This window comes from Marmota marmota, unplaced genomic scaffold (assembly GCF_001458135.2).
Source record: "Marmota marmota marmota unplaced genomic scaffold, marMar, whole genome shotgun sequence".
NCBI lineage: Eukaryota > Metazoa > Chordata > Mammalia > Rodentia > Sciuridae > Marmota > Marmota marmota.
The window spans coordinates 5,857,145-5,881,385 of record NW_025999924.1 but is presented as its reverse complement, the minus strand read 5'-3'; the positions used below and the strand labels follow the sequence as shown (position 1 = coordinate 5,881,385).

At 34.3% G+C, this 24,241-nt stretch overlaps 2 protein-coding genes across 3 annotated transcripts in view; one reads left to right on the top strand and one right to left on the bottom strand.

Moving 5' to 3' along the window:
- Window positions 1-20,503, bottom strand: part of Mier3 (MIER family member 3) — a 26,454-nt gene extending 5,951 nt beyond the window's left edge. Inside the window, exons 1-8 of one of the 2 annotated variants that reach the window (XM_015497289.2) lie at window positions 20,372-20,503; window positions 11,514-11,648; window positions 9,678-9,798; window positions 8,569-8,654; window positions 8,300-8,372; window positions 6,159-6,310; window positions 3,936-4,017; window positions 2,391-2,485 (exon numbers count right to left, since the gene is read on the bottom strand). In XM_015497289.2, coding sequence (XP_015352775.1) covers window positions 2,391-2,485; window positions 3,936-4,017; window positions 6,159-6,310; window positions 8,300-8,372; window positions 8,569-8,654; window positions 9,678-9,798; window positions 11,514-11,648; window positions 20,372-20,470 — 843 coding nt within the window. In that variant the 5' untranslated portion in view covers window positions 20,471-20,503. The remainder of the gene's footprint in view (window positions 1-2,390; window positions 2,486-3,935; window positions 4,018-6,158; window positions 6,311-8,299; window positions 8,373-8,568; window positions 8,655-9,677; window positions 9,799-11,513; window positions 11,649-20,371) is intronic. The other variant, XM_015497290.2, reaches the window with a different exon arrangement.
- Setd9 (SET domain containing 9) overlaps window positions 1-20,511 on the top strand; it is a 36,533-nt gene extending 16,022 nt beyond the window's left edge. Inside the window, exon 6 of the mRNA XM_048800023.1 lies at window positions 20,382-20,511. Coding sequence (XP_048655980.1) covers window positions 20,382-20,400 — 19 coding nt within the window. The 3' untranslated portion in view covers window positions 20,401-20,511. The remainder of the gene's footprint in view (window positions 1-20,381) is intronic.
- Window positions 20,512-24,241: the final 3,730 nt, after the last annotated feature.

Here is a 24,241-nt window from a genome sequence, read left to right as displayed (position 1 = left end):
TGGAATATGATATGTCAAGAAATTTGTAATGTTTTGAAACAACCAAACAATAAAAAATTAAAAATTCAAAAAAAAAAAAGACTTCATCTCATCTTTGAGAAAAATTAGACTTTCATTCTATAATAAAAAGCATGAAATTTTCAACTCACAAAGAAGATAGTAGCTAATGCCAAAAAAAAAAAAAAAAGAAAAAGAAAAAGAAATAAAAGGTATACAGTTTGGGAAGGTGGAAAAAAAAAAACTGTTTCCAATGACATAATTATCTATATAGAAGATCCTAAAGAATCAATGAAAAACTGGAGCTAATGAGCAATAATAATAAAGTTGAAGGATTCAAGTTAATACAAATCAATTACTTTCCTACATAGTAATAATAAACGATCAAAATTTAAAAAATACAACATAGCTGGGGGCGGCGGCGCATGCCTGTAATCCCAGCAGCTTGGGAGGCTGAGGCAGGAGTATTTTGAGTCCAAAGCCAGCCTCAGCAACAGCAAGGTGCTAAGCAATTCAGTGAGACCCTGTCTTTAAATAAAATACAAAATAAGGGGCTGGGATGTGGCTCAGTGGTCGAATGCCCCTGATTTCAATCCCCAGAACCAATAATAATAAAAAATACAACTTTACATTAGTAACCCCCACAAGTAAATACTTGAGTACAACTCTAACAAAATATATGTTAAGATCTACATGAGGAAAAGTACCAAACTCAGATTAAAGAAATCAAAGTACATATTCTACGTTCATGGATAGGAAGACTGATCAGTTAAGATGTCAGTTCTTCCCAACTTGATGTACTGATTCAGTGCAATCTCAATAAAAATCCCAGCACGTTATTTTGTGAATGACGTACTAATTCTATATGGAAAATCCAAAGACCCAGAATAGCCAACACAATATTGAAGGAAAACTCAAAAGAACTGACACTACCTAGTGTCAGGATTTATTATAAAGCTACAGTAATCAAGACAGTGTGGTATTGGAGAAAAAATGGACAAATACATTAACAGAAGAAAAAACCTAGAATTATACCCATAAAATTTAGGCAACTGATTTTTGACCAAGGAGTAAAGGCGCTTCAAGGGAGGAAGGATAGTCTTTTCTACAAAATGGTGCTAGAACTGGACAAACACATGCAAAAAAAAGAAAAAACAAACAAAAAAGAATCTAGACACAGTCTGTAGAGAGAAGCATTAAACTTATGCTGAAATTGAGCAAGAAAGTAGAATTCCCATATCTCCTGCTTAGATACATGCATAGGTTCCCTCACTATCATAGTTTTCCCCCAGCTATCTCACACCAGAATGGTATATTTGTTAAAACATCAATGCTTAATTGCCACCCAAAGTCTATAGTTTACATTAGGGTTCACACTTGACACTGTATACACTATGGGTTTTGACAACACATGTGACCATTACTGTATTATACTGAATAGTTTCACTTTCCTTAAAATCTTTTGTATGATATCTATTCAAACCTCCTTTCTGCTTAACCTCTGGTAACCCACAATCTATTTACTACACTATAGTTTTGCCTTTCCCAGAATGTCATACAATTGGAATTGTGCAGTATGTAGCCTTTTCAGATTAGCTTCATTCATCTAATAATAGGTATTTGCGATTCTTCATGACTTCTTGTGGCTTAGAGCTCATTCTTTGTTAGTGCTGAATAACATTCCACTATCTGGTTGTGCCACAGTTTAACCATTCACCTCAAAGGAAATATCTGCTCCTTCTAATTTGGGGCAATTATAATTAAAGCTACTCTAAACGTTTGCGTGCAGGTTTTTGTGTAGATAAAAATCTTCAATCCATATGGTAAATACCAAGAAGCAGGATTGCTAAATAATTTAGTAAGACTTTAGTAAGTTTTATTAAAAACTATCAAATTGTCTTCCAAAGTGGCTACAGCATTTTGTATTCTCATCAGCAATGAATAAGAGTTCCTGTTATTCCACATTCTCCTCAGCAATTGGTGTTTTGGTCAGAATATATATTTAGTCGCTTTTAATAACAATATTTATTTCTTCAGCAACTGCAGTTCTCACTGCCAAACAGAAACATTTTTGAGGCCACAAACCTCCAAAAAGCTTGTAGAAAGTAATAAGGAAAAATGTGGAACAGCGAGTCTTTCTGGAAAATATAGTGAATTCATTTTCTATGAGTACAATATTATTTTAACTGTTTATATCAAAAGATGTGACTATACTATCCTATGAGCAGCTGTGGTACTTATGAGCAAATTTCAATCATATTTAGAGTAATATGAGAAATGTTACTATCAGGGAAAATTAACAAAATTGTTTTATTTTCCTATACAAATGACATAAGTTAGCTGCTTATAGTCATTCTAATTACTGAGTAAATTTTTTAATTTCTCTAACTTACCTTATTCTTCTGTATAAGATGAAAATCTTTTCCATAAAGCATGAGTGCATGTTCAAAACTTCGGCATTCTTCTTCTGTCCATGCAGTCATTCCTTCTAAAAAAATTTTTAAATGAAATTCACTGGTCTCAAAACTCTTTTATGTGAATCAATGATATATTTTCAGTACATTTTTCCTGTAAACAGGCCATAAGCTCACTCTTCTCTCTCACTTCTGAACACAAATTCTGTATGTAGGAAATTTCATGTAAGATTATAAATGCTTTTTTTCCCACTGCATCATGTAATAAGAATTTAATGGGTTTTAAAACATAATTTTATGCATTTCTAATTAAAAAAAAATGAACATATAATGTTCTTATGAAAAAAAAGGTGTTATTTTCTTTATGGAACATAAAAAGGCCTCATTCTGGTCTTAGTCAAAACCATATGTTTTTTAGAGACCATATAAAGTACAATCAACACATATTTATTTATTTAAAGTCAGTATGTGAGGGGTATGCTTAGAAATATAAAGGGAATAAGAAACAGTCCACACTCTCAAAACACTAAATCCCATTAAATTTCCCAGCAGATGCTAATGATGATGAATTAAAAATGTAGTTGGCCAAGAGACCTGGCAGATCTTCACAAGGTCACAGCCTATGCCTAAGAATTAGTTTATTATTCCCTTTTATTTCTGAAACATCTTACTTAATGGTACTAGGGACCAGTTCCCCAAAGCCATAAACAGTAATCTTACAGTAAAGGTAAAAAATAATTTGAACTAAGGAAAAAAAACAGTATTTAGATTTTGAGAGTTTTAACAGCTTAAAATAATTACTTTTAAAGAAGCAACTTTTACAAGGGAAATATTTCAATAGCTATCTCAACCTATAAATTTAAATGTACTATTTTCAGTTTTTCTATTTTTTCCAACCTGTTTATATAATATTACTTAGTATTACTTTCACTCTACATATACTTAGTGAAAGATATGGTAATGCTTATCCATTAAAAAAATTAAAAAATTCTGAAATTTTTAAAAGTTAACCATTTTTCTTGAAACACATGATACAAAACCTAAGCGCTATAAAAATGAGATTACATTATTTACTAAAAATATATTTCTTGCAATAAATTCAAGGAACTATATACATCTTTCCTTTTTTATTAAATCCTCAATCTCCTTTTCATTTGCTGCCTAGATTTAAAAAAAAAAAAAAAAGAAAAGAAAAAGCCCAACTTTTCCTTTTCCTTTCAGTGAAATCATAAAATCATTCATTTCAATTACTTTGGATATACTGTCATCTTTGGTGTCTGCTTTGTTCTGTAACTATTTCTTCAAGAAAGTGTAAGTGATAGGGGGTAAATAATCTGTACATGAAAATCTCTAGAGTGTCTAAAAATAGCAAGAAAAGGAAAAAATTATCTGCTACAAAGATGAACACAGATTTTACAAAAGTGTTATAAAACTGCTCTGCCCTTTACAATACTTTACCTATCTAATCCCCTATGAGCATCGCCTCATTTCCATTTCCCTCTCTTGAATCAAAACGTTTCTTACCATGAGATGCCTTTCCATTGCAGCAGTACCTTTCAATTGCTTCTTTTATATTGTGGTTACATTTGAGAAGTTCATACAATGCCTAGGAGAGAAGGAGGGAAAAACAAAAATCAGTGATAGTTCACATCTAATAGCATTTTAAGAAACAGGAATATTGTAAATGTCTTAACAAACTCTGGCCGCAATGCTTTCTAATTTCATATGACATTTGAAGATATGTAACTATCCTGCAATTTGATTCTGGTACCTTTTGCATTTATTCAGCCTTCCTCTGCCTCTCAAAAGTCATCTATCAATATCATTCTTGACTTTTTTTTTTTTTTTTTTTTTAAATTTCTGGGCCTTTTGAGCTGGGAAGTTCCCCTATTTTAGATGAGTTTTTCTAGTTGAGAAAAATTAGAATTATGGTCTATGTCTTGATGTCATTCTCTGCCTTTTAGTTTTAATAAAGGGGAACAGGAGCAGGCCTGGAATAGGAGTGATACTTCAGTGACTGGGGTTTACAATGGGCTCGGTTATTTTCATCTAATATGAAAGGTACCATTTATTCCAATTAGAATTTCTATCTGTTGGAATTATGAATATAACAAGTAGAAGACGATTCAATTGAAAGTTTAATAATAACCTTTCCAAGTATGTTTCAAGAAAGGTAAGGATGGCTCAATAATAAGAAAATTTTTTTTAATACATCAATAGATTGTATTAAAAAATAATCACTTCAATAGCTTCCCAAAAGCACCTAGGTCAACACCCATTTCTAATATTAAAAAAGACAAAAGTATTAGTTAAAAATAGATGGATATTTTCTTGCTATATACTGAACCAATATTATTCTTAATGAGAAAATTTTAGATACATTACTTCCTTGAAAAGCAGGCCCCAAATCACTATTACTACTAAATGTCTGAGAGTTACTACTAATGCAAGAAGACATGTAACAGGAAAAAAAAGAAATAAAATAATGGCAAGGAAGGAACGAAAGTATAATTTAATAATAACTCTAAAACTAGAAAACCACCCACAAATGTATGCAATTATTATGCAATCAAAATAATTTCAATTTTCAAAGAATACTAGAAAAGCAAAAACAACGGAAAAATCAGTTTCACTAGCTTCAGATAAATTTTAAAAACTTGTTTGTCTATAAACAATACACAATTATAAATATAACAGATCTTGTTTAGATCAGCAATAAATAAAACACATAGACATAAAATATATTGAAGAATTATGAGATGCAAATGATATTCAAAAACAAAAATATTTGAGCAACTAAAAAAGTAAAGTAAAGGGAGACTCAGGTATTTTCTTGGAGTGAAAGGTTTAATGTTTTAAACTTTAATAAACTATCAATACTAAATCCCAATGAGATTTCTTTTTGATAGCTGACAATAAAAAAAAAAAAAAAAAAAACCAAAACTACTTTTAAGTTCAGCTACTATAATTTCTTTTTGTTACTTAGAAATTCTTATTTGAGTCTACCTATCTCTGGATTCCCACTAACCAGAATCATCTGGCTTGTAATATAGAGTGAAAAAAGTATCCAAAGGGGCAAAATGATGTCAGAGTCAAAATGTGGAGTATTCAAAAAGCCCTTAATAGGCAAAACTCCCTTTCCCCAATCCCACATCATCATCGGCAGAGTTCTGCAACTATAGGTACACAAGTGTTTAGCAAACACTCCTAAATCATTATACAGCTTTAAAAATTTTTTTAATTATTTTTAGTTGTAACTGGACATAAATAACTTTTATTTATTTTTCTATGTGGTGCTGAGACCCAGTGCTTCACATATGCTAAGCAAGCGCTCTACCACTGAGCCACAACCCCAGCCCCACACAGTCTTAATAGACATTACCTTTTAGTCACTTCCTGAGTAAAATTAAAAAATAACTCAATATCTTTATCATGAAATCTTAAAGTCGAACCATAGAGAATACTTAGGCAAGATATTAAAAATACAAGATGGAATACATTCATCAAGAATGAGGTATTAAAGAATTCTCAATGGCAAAGGAAAATACAAGTGTAAGTGATTAAAAGGATATAAAATGGTATATAAAGTAAGATATGAGTACAAGTATAGACAAAAACAGAAGACATAAAACTATTATATAGTTACCTCTTAAAATAAAGAGGAATTTTTTTAAAAACAAGTATTTTGCAATCAAATATAAGAAATCAAGAAGTTAGCTGTTGTTTTGAACAGAATGTGAATTATACCTGTTCATTGTCCCTTGGGTGTGTTCCCACAGAAATCCTATCCATTATTTTTTCATTTCCAGTTCTTAATGAGGTCTCAACAAGATACTCCTTAACTTTGCTCTCCAAAACCACATCAGGACGCCAAAGTAACTGGTCTTCATTTTCATACACTGATAAAGAAAATCCCATTAACACATTAAAAATAGTGAACACATTAAAAAATGCACACAAACTGTTCTTCTGTCTTTATAGGCTAAACACAGGGACTAGTAACTTTGAGGACACCAGTAATTTGACTGTGAGACAAGAACTTTTTGCTGGTACAAAAAAAAAAAACAAAACTTTTAACTTTCTTGTCTGGGTTCTGGGGCCAGAGCAAGAAACTATTTTTGTGGTTAGATTTACTGACCAATCAAAAGGTTTCCCATGCCTAGTAAAGTCTAATGTTAAAAACTCCACACTGGTATCTTATACTTTTCTTATAAAGAGGTAAAAATGACCTGTTAAATTCTCTAATAACCTCACTGGAATTTTCTCTTGAATTTTCTATATGACTGTATTATGAAATCTCCTAAGGGAAGAACTGCAAACAAACAAATTTAAGGGGAAAAAAAATCAGATAATGAAACGATAAAAAAGTCACATTTTTCCTTTATTGATTTCTTCCCCCCAAAATAAATTTTATTTAAAGGAGGAATCAAGAGTACTTAAATCTTCCTATTTTTGGAAAGAAGGGAAGACAATAGAGAACTAAATGTTCTATACTATTTTAGTGACTGAAACATTAATAAACAAAATGTCACTAAAACAAGTTTTATATCTTATTAATGCATTCTACCACCTTACTCAAAGCTTCTACTTTATAGATGGCATATGTATTTATCTCAGTGCTTCAAGTGCAATTCATTCTTCAAGTGTATAATATTTTATAACCATAACTAATAAAAGTAATTTGTCGATAGCTAATTATATACTTGGACTATGGCAAATATTTTACATTCACAACTGCCTAAGAAGGTACTCATTCTAGTTAGCAGAAAACTTAAAAACAAAGTGTGCCTGTGCATGAAGACTGACTTTTTAGAGAAGTTTCTTGAACAAGTTTCGTTCCTCTTTGGTCACAACTGAAATATGTAAAATAGTTAAGATTAAATCTCTTAACAGAGAAGGTACACCTTCCCCCCTCAATTTGCAAAACAGAGACTATTTTCTCCATTATGTTTGATCTAAGAACCTATGGCTGCTGAACAGATACTTGGTTCCCAGGTTATGTGTGGCTTGGGTGGAAGGCAAGAGGCTGGTACAGTAAGATCATCAGCTATTGTAGGCTCCCTGATGGACAACTGTCTTCCATCAGTTTGAAAACAGTGTAGGAAAATGGTGTTGCTAGATAGCAGCCAAGGCTAAGGACCCCAGGGTAGCCTCCTTTAAATGGTGGATGATCTGGCATAATGGAAGGGAAGAAAGAAGAACCTGGAAGGCTTTGCATTGACTATGTAGCTTTTGCCCTTGTGACTTCACAGCAAAGAATCGACTCAATTGGGAAAGGACCAAATGCCCAAGGAAATTTTTCAAATCTACTTGGTTTCCAAGATCAACTAGGGAAGGATACCTGTATTTTTATTTCCTACTACCTCTCCTCTCCATACTTTTAGAACCAACTACAGTTGAAATCTACCAAAAATGTGAAGAAAGACTGACTGCAAAAGCAAAACAGCAGAATCCTTCCATTCCACCTCCTGCTCTTTCAGAGCTGAAGCAAAAGAATTTCTTCTAATCTCTTTTTATATTCAAGAGTTTTCACTCCACAGACTGCATCTATAACATTCTCACTACCTCAGATGATGAGATTCTACCAGCATCTACTAAAGCAAGATACAGGTTAAGGTGCTAACCTTCAAAAGATTCTCCACTGTTTGAACAAGCATTGAGTCAATGGCTAAGAAGCCCCTGTACATAGGAAGGGCTTTGAGACTCATAGTTGGTTACTTTTGATATATTTTCCCTAAGTGATGCCTAAATATCCTCACTCTAGAAGTTCCTCCAATCTTAAATCTATCTATTTTTGTCCAGGCCAGAATATAATCAGATATTTAAGTAAACACATTAAGTAGTAGTTCAGCCTACCAAACACTATTAAAATCAAAAGATTTTCTTACCTTTTTCATTACCATCATACTCTCCAAGATAAGGGGGAATCTCTGCCTGATATTGTAAACCGATCATTATTTCCTACAGGAAAATTCAGAAAAACAATGTATTATAAACACTTGGTGGGGAAAAGTCTTAAACCACTAATTTGGTTTCTACAGGTCCAAAGAAACTTTCTCTTGAAACAACAAAATGACCATAAATCACTTCACAAATGTTTTCAAAAGGCAATTTAGTCCAAAATGGTCTAATAGATTATAATGGTAATTCAATTTACCTTCCTCAAATCTTCAGGTGAGTTACCACTGTCCGTTTCAACATCTTCTACCTCTGATTCCTTATCACCATCACACGTAGTATTTGCTTTAAAAGAAAAAAATTTCAAGATTTTCATTGCTAACTTTTGTAGTAGCTTGGAGAATATCCGTTATGCTGTATTTTATAAAAATTGGTTGAATACTTTGTCAGCAGAAATCTAATAAACTATTTTCACAATGGACATTAGTCAAAATAGGATTGTGAAAACTCTAAAGTATATATAATATCCTTACAATTATTGTAGCATACCAATAAATAGATTGGGAGATAAAAAAGAAACTACTGTGATCAACTTAAAAAGACAGTATAGCACTAGAGTTCTGTTACATTAATTAGTAAATATATACAAAGAGCTAGATTGAGTCTATCAAAATGGTTTCTGTGTGCACACTCATATATGTGCATTTGAACTTATTAATCAAGTAGTTTTTCTACCACAAATATACCTAGAACAAATAGACTGCATTAAAAAATACTTATTTTAGTCTAAAACCTTTTTAATGTTACTGATAAACATTGAGGGATAACACCGAGAACTAACAGGAAAAAAAGAATGAACCACTAAAAATAAAAACACTTTTTAGCACTGATAAGTTTTCAAAATCAGGAGAGCAAGAGCCTTTTAACAGAAACCGAAAATTCGTCTCTTAAAACTTCATGGTTGAACTAAGATAGAAATAGGTGAGCCTTGGGAAAGAATGCAGCCTTGTAAAACTAAGTCAATGTTTCTATTTTTAAACAGCCTTTAGTTTACTACCTCTACCCCAACAAAAAGGTGATAATATTGTTCCAATTATAATAATATTTTATTTAAACTATGTAAAACACATCATTATAGAATAAACAATTAAACATAAATTACTGAGTAATAAAATGTACTCACACTACCACTGCTACAATTAGCTAGGGATATAGTACATGCATGCCTAGCATGCATGAAGCCCTGGGTTCTGGAGTTTAATTCTCAGCACTGTGCATGCACATACATGTTTGCGCGTGCGCACACACACACACACAAACACACACACACAGAAAAAAAACCCAATCAGTAATGTCTGGGTTTCTTACATCTTAAAGGTCTAGGGAAAAAATCAGAAGTTTCATGAGATGTCACCGAGGGTGTCAGATCATCTGCAGAAGACTGAGTTTCCTCATCATCACCTGACAAGAGGTCTTTTGCTATTTCTTCCTGGAAGAATAGGAAGGCAGTACTAGTTAGAAAGGATTATATTCATCAATTAAGAAAAATATCTTCTTATTTTTAATAAAATAATACAATTAGTAACCAGTTGATGTCTTATTAGTTTTGCAAAGTAATTTTGAAATCTCTATAATTTACTTCATATAAGTATTTGGACATTTAATATTTAATTATACACTTAATAATATACTATTAATAAGAATAATACAAATGCAATTACACACTTAAAACAAATAATTTGCCTAATTTGTGAAATGTGGGGAGAACTTAAATAGAGTTACAGCTAATTTTCAACAAAAATAATCTGACTTCTAGCCAGGTATGGTGGTGTGTACTTGCAGTCCCAACTACATGGGAGGATGAGGCAGAATCACTTGTGTGCCCAGAAGTTTTGTGGCCAGCCTGAGCAATCTAACAAAACCTCATCTCAAAAATAAACAAACAAACAACAAAAAAATAGGGCTGGTATATAGCTCAGTGGCAAAGCGTCTGCCTTGCATTCGCAAAGCCCTAGGTTCGATCCCCAGTTCCAAAAAAGATAAAAAAAAAAAAAAAAAAACCACACACAAAAATAATCTGATTTCTAAGTGTTTAACAATTATATTTACTTTCCATCAACAATAAAATAAAAATTTCAAAATGTTTTCAAATTCCACTCTTTTAACAATTTAAAAAGTCCAACTAATGATATAATTTTAAAAGCAAGTTTGAATTAATTTTTATATAAGTGTACAGTTATCCTTATGCCTAGTACGCAGCATCACTCAATACTAAGTGATAATGGAAACTAAGGTTTGTGGTACATTTAATATCACATTTAACTCAAAATGGGAAAAACATAACTCATAGGACAGGTTCCAAAATGTATATTCCTCTCCCTGCCTAAGACTTTCTTGAAAGCCAAGGAAAGCTTTCCAGGGAACTGTTATGTTAGCAAAGCATAGGCTGTGTGGATTCTCCTCTGCAGGTAGTAAGCCTCACCACAACCAGGTATTGTGTTGTGTACCTACAGTCCCAACTACATGGGAGGGTGAGGCAGAATCACCAAGGTCACCACATCCTTGGCTACTATGGCTGCTGTCACTCTGAGAGCCCAGAAAACAGAACTTTTCTTCAACTACTCCATGCCTAAGCAAGCTGGGTTTGAAGGCTTCTGGGGGTTTTATTAACCAACACATTCTTATGTTTGTAGATTGAAAGAAGTTAAAGCAAAATCTACTTAAATACAATATATCTATCTACAAAAGAAAAATGAAAAAAATACTAGAGAATAGTTAGGTATGCAATAAATTCCTATTTCCTACTCTTAAAATAGTAGGTAGTATTATTATATTATTAAAAATAGTGTGATTAAAACTATTAAACAAAGTTTAAATCAAAATGATAAGAGCTATGGGTTAATATAAAGTGTATATGCCAACATTATAAAATGCTTTAAACAAAGGGAATTCTAATAAAACAGTCAATAGAAATGGATTTCTATTGAATTTTATTTATTTATTATATTTATTCTATATTTATTCTATCTGAATTTTTATTTATTTATTTTTTTAGTTGTAGGTGGACATACATACATTTTTATTCATTTATTTTTATGTGGTACTGAGGATCAAACCCAGTGCCTCGCCCATGCTAGACAAGGACTCTACCACTGAGCCACAATCCCAGCCCTCTGAATTTTTCTTTTAAATGCTTGTACTTACTTTGTCCAGTGTCATATCTGGTAATTCATCAGCAAGTTCACTTGGAGAGCTATTTGCACTGGAATTAGTAACTGCTGGAATTGTAGGTTCATAGCCATAGAACGCCAGTAAATCTTCTAGAGGCATGTTTCCTTCCTATTCAAACCAGGACACAAACATGAACTTAGCAGATGTCACAATTATAGCACAACTTAGCAGATGTCGCAATGCTCTTAAGTTCATAAAGCACATTATCAAAATAGCAGTTATCAATCAAAACCAAGTTTTAGTTTTTCTTTTTGTATTACTGTCAGAAAACAAGACAAAACTCCTAGAGCTCTAATTAATTAATAACAAAACTTTTTATTTCCTAACATCATTTCATTCTTTAAAAATTCTCCAAGAATCTGCTTTGGTGAAGATCTTTAACTTTACATTATTATAAAGATGCATTGAAAATATTTTCATTCACTTACTTCATGTAATTTGTTGCTTGTTTCCTTGCAATTAAATAACATGTGATTACTTGTTTATTCTTCCTATTAATTAGAAGACACTGATAATAAATCTTTGACTGAACACTAACACTTGCAAAATTTATGTTAGCGTCCTTTAGCATTCTTACTACAACTGATATTTCATACCAGTCTGTCTGACTTCTTCACAAACATCCAATGAAGATTGTATTAATCTCTCTCACAGGTGAGAAAACTGAAGCTTAATTCTGGGTTTGAATCCCAGTCCTGCAAGTTGTCTTATTACTAATAGCTTTAATAAAATCACATATTCTGGCTCCAGTGCTACCCATGTTATAACTACCTATGCCATCACTCAGAATGACACCCAGTCACTGTTTCCCCCTCAACTAATTCATCTGAATATAAGTGTTATATTTCCCTTTTAAATAGATTTTAGTTTAAAAACTAAAGTTTTAAAAAACTCTTTATAATTATCAAATAAGTAACTTCAAAACTATATACTCATGAACTAATTAATGCATTAAGCATTTTAAAAGATATCTTTGTCTATGAATTTAAGAGACTTATTTCTATAGTTGCTTATTGGTTTAGTTTTTTCTTTTAGACAAAACACCTAAGTCATGAAGCATAGACAATGAAAATGCTAAAACCAAATGTATAAAACATGCCCACATGTGATCACAAAGTGAGCTGATAGTAGCAGTGATAACTCCTAGACAGATGCTGGTTACTCACCAGGGCCCAAAAGGGATAAAGGCTCTGAAGATCCCCAAAATATGGCCTTCACTATTTCAAGTTATTTCAAGTATGAAACTTTCATACCACTGTGCTTGACTGGGACTGAAGCATTCTAAATGAACTTAGAATACGGGATATGATAGAATATGAATTCATAAATTTGCAGGAGACATACACCTTTCTTTGCAATTATCTCCCCCCACTCCACCCATAGTGCTAGGGATGGAACCCAGGGCCTTGAACACACTGGGCAAGAGTTCTATTACTGAGCTACAACCCCAACCCAGACATATGCCTTTCTAATGACTATAAAATCATGTCACTCATGAAATCCTTTCAGCTTGGGATTGAAATCAACTTAAACAAACAAACAAAATCCTGCTTTGGGAGCCTAGAGTCAGCACAAATCGAATTGGATGGTCAGGGCAGACATAAATTCACCCACTGTGGAAACCTCCAATGAATTACTCTTTTCTCAAACCAAAGAATCCTCAAAGGTGACCAGAATCCAATTTAGAGTCTATTATGACATGGTGGGAAGATAGCAATTTTCACTTATTGGCACTGATGGTCCACCTTCTCATCATGTATTGACTTCTAGGTACTTTGCTGAGGGTTACCGTCTATGGATATAGAAATTCATAGTGAAATTCTTACACTAAAATAATTCAGTGCTGGTGAGAGAAACTGTCAAGTCAACAATTATAAAACAATGTAATGGCTGCAATGCCCAATTCTAGAATTAGTGCTATGAGTTTGTAAATACAAAGAAGGGAAACCTACACCCCAGGAAAAATGATATCAAAGCAGAGATATACACAGAGAGGGAAAGCAATGAGTTAACTCTTAAAAAAAGAAGAGTCTTTTGACAGATAAGGGACTTGTCCAAGGGAGGTGCGTCCATGACCACTGAGCACTGAGTGTATGCCAGAAGGCCATCATGTCAGATGCTGGTATGAAACACAGGCCTTGCTTGCCCTGTTACAGCTTATAGTCTAGAGAGTACTAATAATATACACACATATAGAACTGCCAATTATGATCACTAAAAAGGAAACACAACAAACCCTGAGATACAGAGTAACATTAGGGGTCCATTTTATAGAGTAACAGAGAAAGACAGGAAAAGATCTTCAGATGAGGCTCAAAGTCTGAGATATGGCCAATCTCCTAAAGAGCATTTCAAGCCAAGGAAAAGACCTGTGAAGCCTGAAGATAACTGCCACTAAACTGAGTGGCCAAAACTCAGTGAGTAGAATGAAGAGGGACTCAAGAGAAGAATGGCAAAAGAGGTTGGGACAGATCAGAGGGAGACCTGTGGCCAGGGAAAGGAACTTGGACTTTATTCACAGAGCAATGAGAAACCCCTGGAGAATTAAAAAACTGGAGAGATATAACATTATTTCTTTTTAAAATACTGGGCAGCTACATGAAGAAAAGTCAGCAGGGTGGGGAATGGAGAGATACAAAGATCACTTAAGGAGCTTCATGCTGATCTAAGGTAATGATATAGACATAAACAGAAATGAATAGATATATCTTGGAGTGGAATCAAACAGGTTACTAGATGTGGGAGTGAAGGGAGAGGGAAAGACAAATCTGCAGATTTCTATTTGAGCAAGTCTCCAGAGGGTAGTAACCTCTAGATAATAAGTGAGACGAAAAGACTAAAGGAATAAAAGGTTTTTGAAGGAAAAAAAAAATAAGAGTTCTGCAGAAGACACAAGTTAAGTTTGAGAGAACTGAGACATCCAAGTAGAAAAGTCAAGTTGGCCATGAGCCTGGAGCTTAGAGAATCAGGCTGGGCTAAAGATATAAATCTGGCATTCATTAGCATCTAGATGATATTTAAAGCCACAGGAGTTGATGAGCTCACCCACAGAGAGGGCAGAGAGAAAAGAGAGGGGATCTATGCTTTATTAGAAGACCTTTCAGACCTATTACTCTATAGGCAACAGGATATATGTCTAAAAAATCTTGAGCATGATTTGCATTTTGGAAAAAATATTCTAGGGAAGTAGAAGAATAAGAATCTGAACTAAGGAAGATAATTATTTTCTAAATTTAGAAAAAAGAATTGATTTCTTGACTTAATTGACAGAGGAAATGAAAGCAACATAGGAGTATAAAAGAACTGCAAGATTTCTGGCCCAGGAAGTTAGAGACCTGTAGCACCATTATAAGATAGAAACACAAACTCAAGGGTTTAACATGGTAATGAGTTTAAGGCAAAAGCTGAAGCTGTAGGCTTGAATGGGATCACCCAGAAAGGACAAAAAGCTAAGGGTTGGGAGAATGTCATCAAATACTATGTGGGCAAAGACAGACAAGTCCATAAATGAGAAAGGGAAACATCTGAGAGTAGAAGCAGAACTAGGAGAAAGCAGGATTTTATGAATAAGCAAGCGTGGAAAAACCAGGGATGGTCACTTGGGTCAAATACCAAAGAGAATTCAAATGAGATAAATAGACAAGAATTCTTAGCATTTGGCAATCAGTGACTTTATAGTGTAGTGAGGTGGAAGAAGTCAAGCTAGGACTGGAATGGGAGGAGAGAGAGTATATATACATCTCTGAAACTGGAGAATGAGGGCAAAATGGGGTCAGAGATAACATCTTACAAATGTGAAAAGCACATCAGTAAGGTTCTATGTTTAAATTTAAAAAAAAATTTTTAACTATAATAAACTAAGGGCAGGACGGATGTGATCTGGGACAGGAGGGAAAAGAATAAAAGTTTGTGTGGAAGAAAGAGGAGATTCTTGGTCGTCACTCGTGAAAAACCCTCCTTTCTCTGCAAAGACACAAGCATGATGATTCGTTGAAGGAGATGATAACCACCTTAGTGGTAACCTCCTTACTAAGTTCAAGGAATGCCACTCTGTAGATTCTCTAGAGGGGACTGGTTTTAAAATACAAATTATCTATTATAAAACTGTTAAAACTGGAAAAGGTGAATCCTGTCTCTGAAGCACTTAATATATGAACTTTCTATCGCAGTCTATCCATAATGTACTCAGTCCTCTGAAGAATAAAAACAATTTTTTCAAAACTGAATTAGTATATTTCAAGGTCTTTAAGGATCTGTAGTGGTGAGATTCACTTAGAAGTTTTATCTAGCACCTCATCCCAGGTAGAGAGATTTTTCTCTCCTGCCTTATTTTGGGGGACATTTTATTAAACCTACTTAATTCTAAGTGACACAGTCTAATCACAATTGTCAACAAACTTCTTTATAAGTGGAAAGTCTATATTAGAAAAGTGTAAAATTTAGAGACAGAGGACACAATAATTGCTAACAATTACCCTGAGCAATCACCTAATCCCTTTCACCTCCATTTTCTTATCTGTAAAAAGGAAAATACCATTATTTCCTTCGTTCTATGAAGCACAGCCTCAAATTTCAGAAACTAGGATGCAACTCATTATTAACAAATTGTATTCGTCCTTGAACCCATCTACACTATTTCTAAAGCAATGGTACATCTTACACTCAATAAGGCCTCTGAGCCAAGGAAATACTGCCAATACTCATCTGATACATCTGATGGCGTTGCTGGATAGGTCAAACATGACTGTGAGGTGCAGATCAATTTTAGTAACTAATGTAACATCTGTTTAATACCTTATAAAACAATTCCTTAATTTTCAATTTTTTAAAGCATCTATGCTAAAAAGTTTAAGTGGCATTAATGATAATTTTTTTAAACTTTCTCATTTATTTATACTTTTCTGAATTTGGGAGTAATTTTTAAACATCAGGGGGAAATCTATATTTTTATTAAAGCAGGAATGGTTAAGAACAATTTTAAAAGTTCTAGATCCACTGGGCGTTTTAGCTCACATCAGGGACTCAGGAGGTTGAGGCAAAAAGATCACAAGTTCGAAGCCAGCATCAGCATTTTAGTGAGACCTTGTCACAAAATAAAAAATTAAAAGAACTTGGGAGTAGAACTCAGTGGTAAAGTGCTCCTGGGTCCAATTCCCAGTGGCAAAAAAAATAAGTAAATAGAAGTTCTAGATCTTACCTAGAACTATTAAATTAAAAGCATTCAGAAAGCAATAATATGAAAAAATTAAAATATATAAAATTATGATAAACCCTTTAGTATTTTTAAAAATTACAATCTAGTTACATAATCTAGTCACATACTTACCAAAGAGCTACTATAAGAAAACTGATTTTGTACCTCTCTTATTTTCTGTACCACATGATATGGAAAATTTTCCACAAGAGCCCAAAATTTACAAGCACTAAAATAAAAGCTGTACTTACAACTGACAATCAATTTATTTACCATGACATAAAAACTTATTTATAATTTATTTAAATATTCACATCATGCCCCAAGACTGTTAACATGCACCAATACCTAAATCATTGTTCTAGTAATAAATTACGATATATAATCAAAATAAATAATTTCTTCTAAAAATTTAATACTCCTCTCAATATTTGTCTTTTATTCATGTTCATTTTCATTACAAATCAATAAAGAATAGAGATTACTGTTACGTTTACTACAGATAAGAAGTGTAAATCAGAGGAAGTAAGTAGAAATAGCTCTTTTTATTCACTGCTCCATGAGAAGGATCAGCTTTCTGAATGAAGACACAGCTCTTGGGTCTTTCTAGGATTTATTTAAAGGTCATCTGTATTTTGCCAAGAAGCTACTATCCAAGTACATACTGAGAAGCTAAAACACTTTAAGGACATAGGATTTTTCTGAATATATAAACTTAGTGACATTACAAAAAATTTAATTATCAATATTTACTAAACAAAATAAAAAACCACAGGAGGAGGGACAAGGTTGTTTCTGTGAATGTATGAAATATGATATGTCAAGAGCTTTGTAATGTTTTGAACAACCAATAAAAATAAATAAATTAATTTAAAAAAAAAAGGTTGTTTCTGTGAATAGCTAAGCTAGTAAATTTACTGTTGATTACTTCAATCTATCTTCTATTTTACTTTTTGTGTTTACCTATTCTTTTTTTTGAGACAGGCTCTTGCTATGTTGCCCAGACTGGTCTCAAGTGATCTTCCTACCTTTGCCTCTCAAGTAGTGGGACGACAGGCATGCATGCAATTCCCTTTTGAAACTCACTCAACACAGACCAAGGCATATATTATTACAGCCTCTCAAAGAATAAAACTTAAAATCTGAAAAATAAAATCTTGTGTAGGGGTATAGCTCAGCTGGTAGAGTACTTGCCTTACCTGACATGTATAAGGCCCTGAGTTCAATCCCTAGCACCACATAAATATAAACAAACAAATAAATAATCTTGCCATCCTATAAACATCACCACCAGATTATCCATGCTCCAGTAGTAAGTAATTTAACATAATAAATGTAACACAGTTCTATTTTATTGACAAACAGCTATTTATTTGCATACTAAAATGTAGTCTGACGTCCTTTTTTTTTTTCTGGTACTGGGTATTGAAACCAGAGGTGTTCTACCACTGAGTTACATCTCTAGCCCTTTTTTATTTTTCGAGACAGAATCTCACCAAGTTGCTAGGTCTGGCCTCAAATTTGGAAACCTCCTGCCTCAGCTTCCCAAGTAACTAGAACCAGTTGTGAACCACTGCGACCAACTGTATTTCTATCAAACATTTCTTACATGATGTTAAACTAGATTGCTATCTGTATGCTTTTAACAACAAACACATTATCATGAGACCACTTGAGACTTCTGCCCCATCCCCATAAAACATGCCCATAGCAGCAATTCTTTTTTTTTTTTTTTTTTTTTAGCAATTCTTACTTACAACATAGGAGAGAAGTATTATCTATGCTTTCCTGAACTTTCATACAAGGCTAAACATATTTTATACAATGTATACATCCTTCCTCCCATACCTCTCATTGCTTCCTTCTTCCATAGTTGTCACAAGGATATCATGTTAAAAACCTTGTTCCCACTGCCACCCTATATTAGATTATAAGCTCCTAGAGTTCAGGAACATTGTCAAACTGTTCACTTTTCTAATTCCAGGATGTACGACAGACCCTGACTTAGTGACAACATCAGCTAGATTGTTAATTCTCAGTTATTCTAGGATGCCCATTCATAAGAAGTAAGAAGGAATTGCCTGAATAAAGGCAAGGTAGAGTTTGAGACTCTTTGGCATCTTTTGTCATCAACAGGTGACATTTTATCACCACACTGAAAGGAGAAGCAGGCAAAAGACTTCTTTTTCAACCAAGTATTTCATGGTATTTTTAGTTTAATACTCATAAATTTGGCTTTTATAGGATATACTATTAAGTGAATAAGTCTAAATCTGAGATCATGTTGAATAACTAACCAAATGACTGAATGTGTTTAGAAAATGTCAGGCCCTGAAGAATCTGCCTTCTGTTTCTCTGTGCATTAACATGAAGAAAGAAATGCAGTAACACCCCACCCCTGACTCACAAAGATACTAAGTAGAGGAGATTATATAAGAGGGTGCTTTACCTTCTATAAAAAAGAGAGATATAAGAACTTAGAAGAGCCAGGCACAGTGGTGCACACCTGAAATTCCAGAAGCCCAAGAGGCTGAGGAAGGAGGATACCAGGTTCAAAGCCAGCCTTAGCAACATAGTGAGGCCCTAAGCAACTAAGTGAGACCCTGTGTCTAAATAAAATACAAAAAAGGGCTGGGGATGTGACTCGGTGGTTTCAATCCCCGAAAAAAAAAAAAAAAAAGAACTTAGGATAGTATTATTCAATATTATTCCTGAATAATAATTTTTTTTCTGAGCTAATTAGAAATTTTCAGTAAGGTTAATTTATAGGTAAGTATAATCCTAGAGTTTTCAAGCTGACTACTATGAAGGCCTTTCTCTATCGTCCTAGTATAAATGTAGATTTAAAGTACAGCTCATTTCTTTGTATTGATTTTGGGTTTAAAGAGTTATAAACCAAGCCAGGCACGGTGGTACATTCCTATACTCCCAGCGGCTCAGGAGGAAGATCACAAGTTCAAAGCCAGCCTTAGCAACTTAGCTAGGCCCTTAGCAACTTAACGAGACCCTGTCTCAAAATTTAAAAATTAAAATAGAAAGTGCTGAGGATATGGCTCAGTGGTTAAGTACCCCTGGATTTAATCCCTGGTACTGAATAAATAAATAAATAAGTTATATATACATTCAATCCTAACAACTTTTTAAAAGATGACTAGAGGATAGGGGATGGCATATCACTGATCTACATTTGAAAATACAGTAAAACTTTTCCAGTGTCTTTATAAGTTTTATGAAGAAAAAGACTTCTTCCTGTATCTACTATACTACTTAGTTTTACCCTCAACAGAATGGTATGGATATAATGAAAAGAAGGCTGGATGGGATTCAAAATTGAGTTTAGGGTCTAGATTTCTTATATTTCACTTTTCTCTTGTGTTAGAGGACTGCATATACCTATTTCACTGTGCTGATAAGCTAAAAAATTAGTTTGACAGATATAAATTAATTTTGAAAAATTAAAAAATATTTATTATGATACTCTCAAAATGAGAAAACCACTGACATTCTAAAAAGTGAGGTTAAAAAAAGAAATATGTACATGCTACTTTTATTTCAGGTAAATTGCAAAATAATTTACAAGAGTATTTCAAAATTTTTACCAAAAGTTTGTGTTAAAATACTAAAGTAAAACCTTTACCTTTTCTAAGTCTTCAATTTCAGAACTGAAGTTTTTACCCTCATCCATCATCTCTTCTTCTTCAAGAGTTCTTTCATCATCATAGTCATGGACCAACATCTCAGCAGTGGGGTCAAAATCATGATCCTCAGAAGACAAAGACCCAACTGGAATGAAACAAACTGAATCACTTAACATATTCACAAGGTTATTTACAAAATAAAAATGTGTTCCTATAAATTTACTATATATTTTATAGGTTATAAAGTAAGACCATGTGATTCTGAAAAGATACTAAAATCAGGAAAAGAACAAGGCAGAATAATTTACAAACACTTTTACAAGGGGTCCAACTTACAATACCAGTAAAGTGATTTAAATGGCGTGGTCTTAAACAAATATTCCAACAGAAAAGCAATGAAACTTGCTTATTAGTTAATTTAAGACATTTGTTTAAAAACAAAGGCAAATGTCACAAGGATTAAATTTCCAGGAATGGAAAACTTCTCAAGAATCCACTATCCATGAAGTCTAACACTTCAGAAGAGAATGTAAATTTTACCAAATTTTAACCCTCAAATAAAGACACAAAACTCAACAGAAATTTTGCTTATAGGACAAAAATCAAATTTCTGTGAAACAGCTATTCAGAAATTTAGTTTTTAAAAGCACTGTATCATTTACATATGTATAACAGTATTTCAAGCTCCCCAGCATCAGTCAGTCAAGTATTAAACTACAAATCTATGCTTTACTTTAGATTACTAATACAGTTGTTAGGATTATACAAAGAGACCACAGAAAAATCATTATCTGAAAGTTTTAGAAGACATAACCCATTGCCAGTTGTTTTGGCCAATTCACACTTATTTATAAAATTATAATAATTTTTAATAGCAAATAGGAAGTCAACTGAATATTCCAAAAACAAAAAGAAATGAATAAAAATCCATAATCCCAAGAGAATGAAATATGATTTATAAAAAACAGCCCTTCCTCCATGTTTTATTCTAACATCTAATTCAATTAGACCAGCAACTTTCAAGAATATGGAGGGAAAGTAATATCAGAATTTGGAGAAGAAAAAGTTAATCTACTTTGAGCCAAACTAATATTTTAAAATTTCAAACATTTAAACACAATGTGAGATCATTACCAAAACAGTGAAATAGGCTAAAATTTTTTCACTATGGAAAAACTACAGATAAAATTCAATGTTTCTGATTCTGAGTTCAGAAAACTCTATTAGTCCTAAGAAGAATACAATTTCTATGGTACTTAATTCTTTAGAAAGCTTACATTATGATGCTATTTCTTTGCAGTTGAAAATATTATCTGCTCATCTGAAAAACATGATGAAGTAGGTGTGGCTTAACTTAATTTTAAAGACAAAGATGAGCATTTATTAACTAGCTCAATAACAGAACATGCACCCATTACAGATTTTCTTTTCTAAGGAATTCCTACAAACTACTATTGCTTTGTCAAAGTGTCCTGCATAAAACAGAAGGGCCTGAGGACCTATTCCTGGCTTTGTCCTTGGCTTTCATGGACCTATTTAAATTTACTGGGTGTAGCTCAAGCTTTTCATTTGTAAAACACATAAGGTTGGCTGAATTGACTTAAGAATTTCTTTTAGTTCCAAATTTCTCTTTAAAAATTGGCGAACTGATTAAAAACAGGTTATAAGTGTCTGTTTAGACATCAACAGCACACTGTGTTTTGCCTTTTTATTTAGATCACAACTTCTAACAAACAGTGATGCAAAAATGGAAAATTTCCATTATCATCCAGATGTTTGGCATCATGTACATAAATATTCTTTCCCTGAAATCAGTCATAACAAAGAAATGTTTGTCTCAAAATTAGCAAAACTTTTGAAAACAATTTTTAATGTATAGATAGCTATTTTTAAAGTAATCATAAATTCCTTCAATTTAGTGTTAATTATAATACCCAAAAGGATAATCAAGTAAGACCTTTGACTAAATACAAAAAGTAATATTGCAAAAATAATGAATTGTTCATTCTATGGCAATATGCAATGAAAAACTTGGGAGCTCATACACACTCCACTACGTTATGATTCTTTAGCAGCATGATTTAAAAGTCTCTAGGTGAACTAAGGGAAGTGGACAGATCCAGAGGTGCTTTCCCTGGACCCTATGACAGGAGAAAGTGGCAGTTAAGAGGGGAACTGGAAAGAGGATGAGAAGTTGAAACAAAGACACCTTATATCTTAGCACAGGAGGAAAGTTCCTCGCCATGGATCAGCTTCAGGGATCCCACAAGCCCCCACTCTGTGTATAACTATGCCTATCTAGAGCATTCAGGGAGAGTCCCTTATTTTTATCAAATCCTAACAAGAGCTTCTAACCTCAAAAAGATCAAGAAACACTTCCAGAAGCTCTAATATTGTCTCAGCTCAAAAATCTTCTATCACCCCTCTTCTGTGCCAAATTTGGAATATATGTGTGTTTTAAAGATAGCTTTAACTCTCAGTTTTCACACAAACTATAGACATTTCTCAATTATGAAAAGGAGACTTAGAGGAGATGGGGAGTTCCAGTTACCAATCAACCTAAGCAGCCACCAAATTCAGAAAAAGTAGAGATCAATTTCTCGAACAAACAGAAACTAAAATCCAAACTGCAAAAGTTGGTTAAAAGTTGATTTGGTACCCACTGTTTTGGACTTGGAGGAAAACATATATGTGAAAATTAAAGACACTATTTAAAAGCTCACTTGTCTATCAGCAGCTTTGTAACAAGGTGTATTTTTCAACATGCAAGGGGGAAAGAAGAGTATAACTGTTCCTTTCTCGAACAATTTAATTACCAAATGCACACTGAAATCCTTAATTATCAAATGCACACTGAAATTCTTAACGATGAAAAACTACAGTATAATTTTCCAAGCAGAATTCTTTACCAACATGCCTTCAAGACCCCATTAACCTCTGGGACCCACTGAAGAGGTAAAAAATAGGACAAACCTGGGCTCGAACTTCCAAAGGAAGCCTAGGAGAGAAAGAGAAGAAAACGTGAGGTTAGTTCGCGTAGCCAGGAAAAGAGGCAGCTCCGGCAACAGGGCGCAGAGGGGGCGGAGCCGAGCGCTCCTCCGCAGCTGCCAAAAAGTGCAAGACGTAGCTTCGCTCGGATCGCTCCCGGCCCCTTTCGGGCCCCCTCTTGGCTGCCTCGCCTTCCTCCTCGAGTCCCCAGTGTACAAACTCGCAGACCCGGGACGAAACCCAGAATCTAACAGGCAACTGAAAGCGGCTTTCTAAAGCTCAGCAAGTTTCAGAACGAAGAAGCAAAACCCAGAGAGTGGGCTCACGGCATCAGTCCCCCATCCCTGGCAACTTGGGAGTCCCCCAATTCCCACCCAGCTCTCCACGGCCCCAGGCAACTCCTCGAAACGCAACCCTTTCCTGGAAGGGAATCGCCTTCTAAGAGCGTGTCTGCCCCTGAGGGCCCGGGAGCCCCAACTCGGGGGCTGTCCTCTGCCGGGAGCATAGGCCGGCTCGAACCGGACACTCGTCCCCAAACCAAAGCAGGAGCTCCCCATCCTCTTCCGAATCCTGAGACGCGGCCTCTCAGTCCGGGGGATACTGGTTCCTCCCAGGATGTTCAGTCTCTCTCAGGGCCCGCCAGCTCGCCCCTCGGCCCAGCCAGCTTCTGCAGAGGGGCTCCTATCGCCGCCGCCCCCTCCCCCCAGCTCACTAGTCCCGGGGGAGAGAGCCCAGGCAGTTTCGATTGCCCAGCATTCCCCCCCCACCCAGAAAAAGGGACTATCTAGCCGCTCTCCTGGGGAGGGCGTCAAGGGTCCAGGTCTGCCCCCTTCACCCCAGGGGCGCTCGCACCTCCCGGGCTGCGGGGCGGGGAGTCCCGC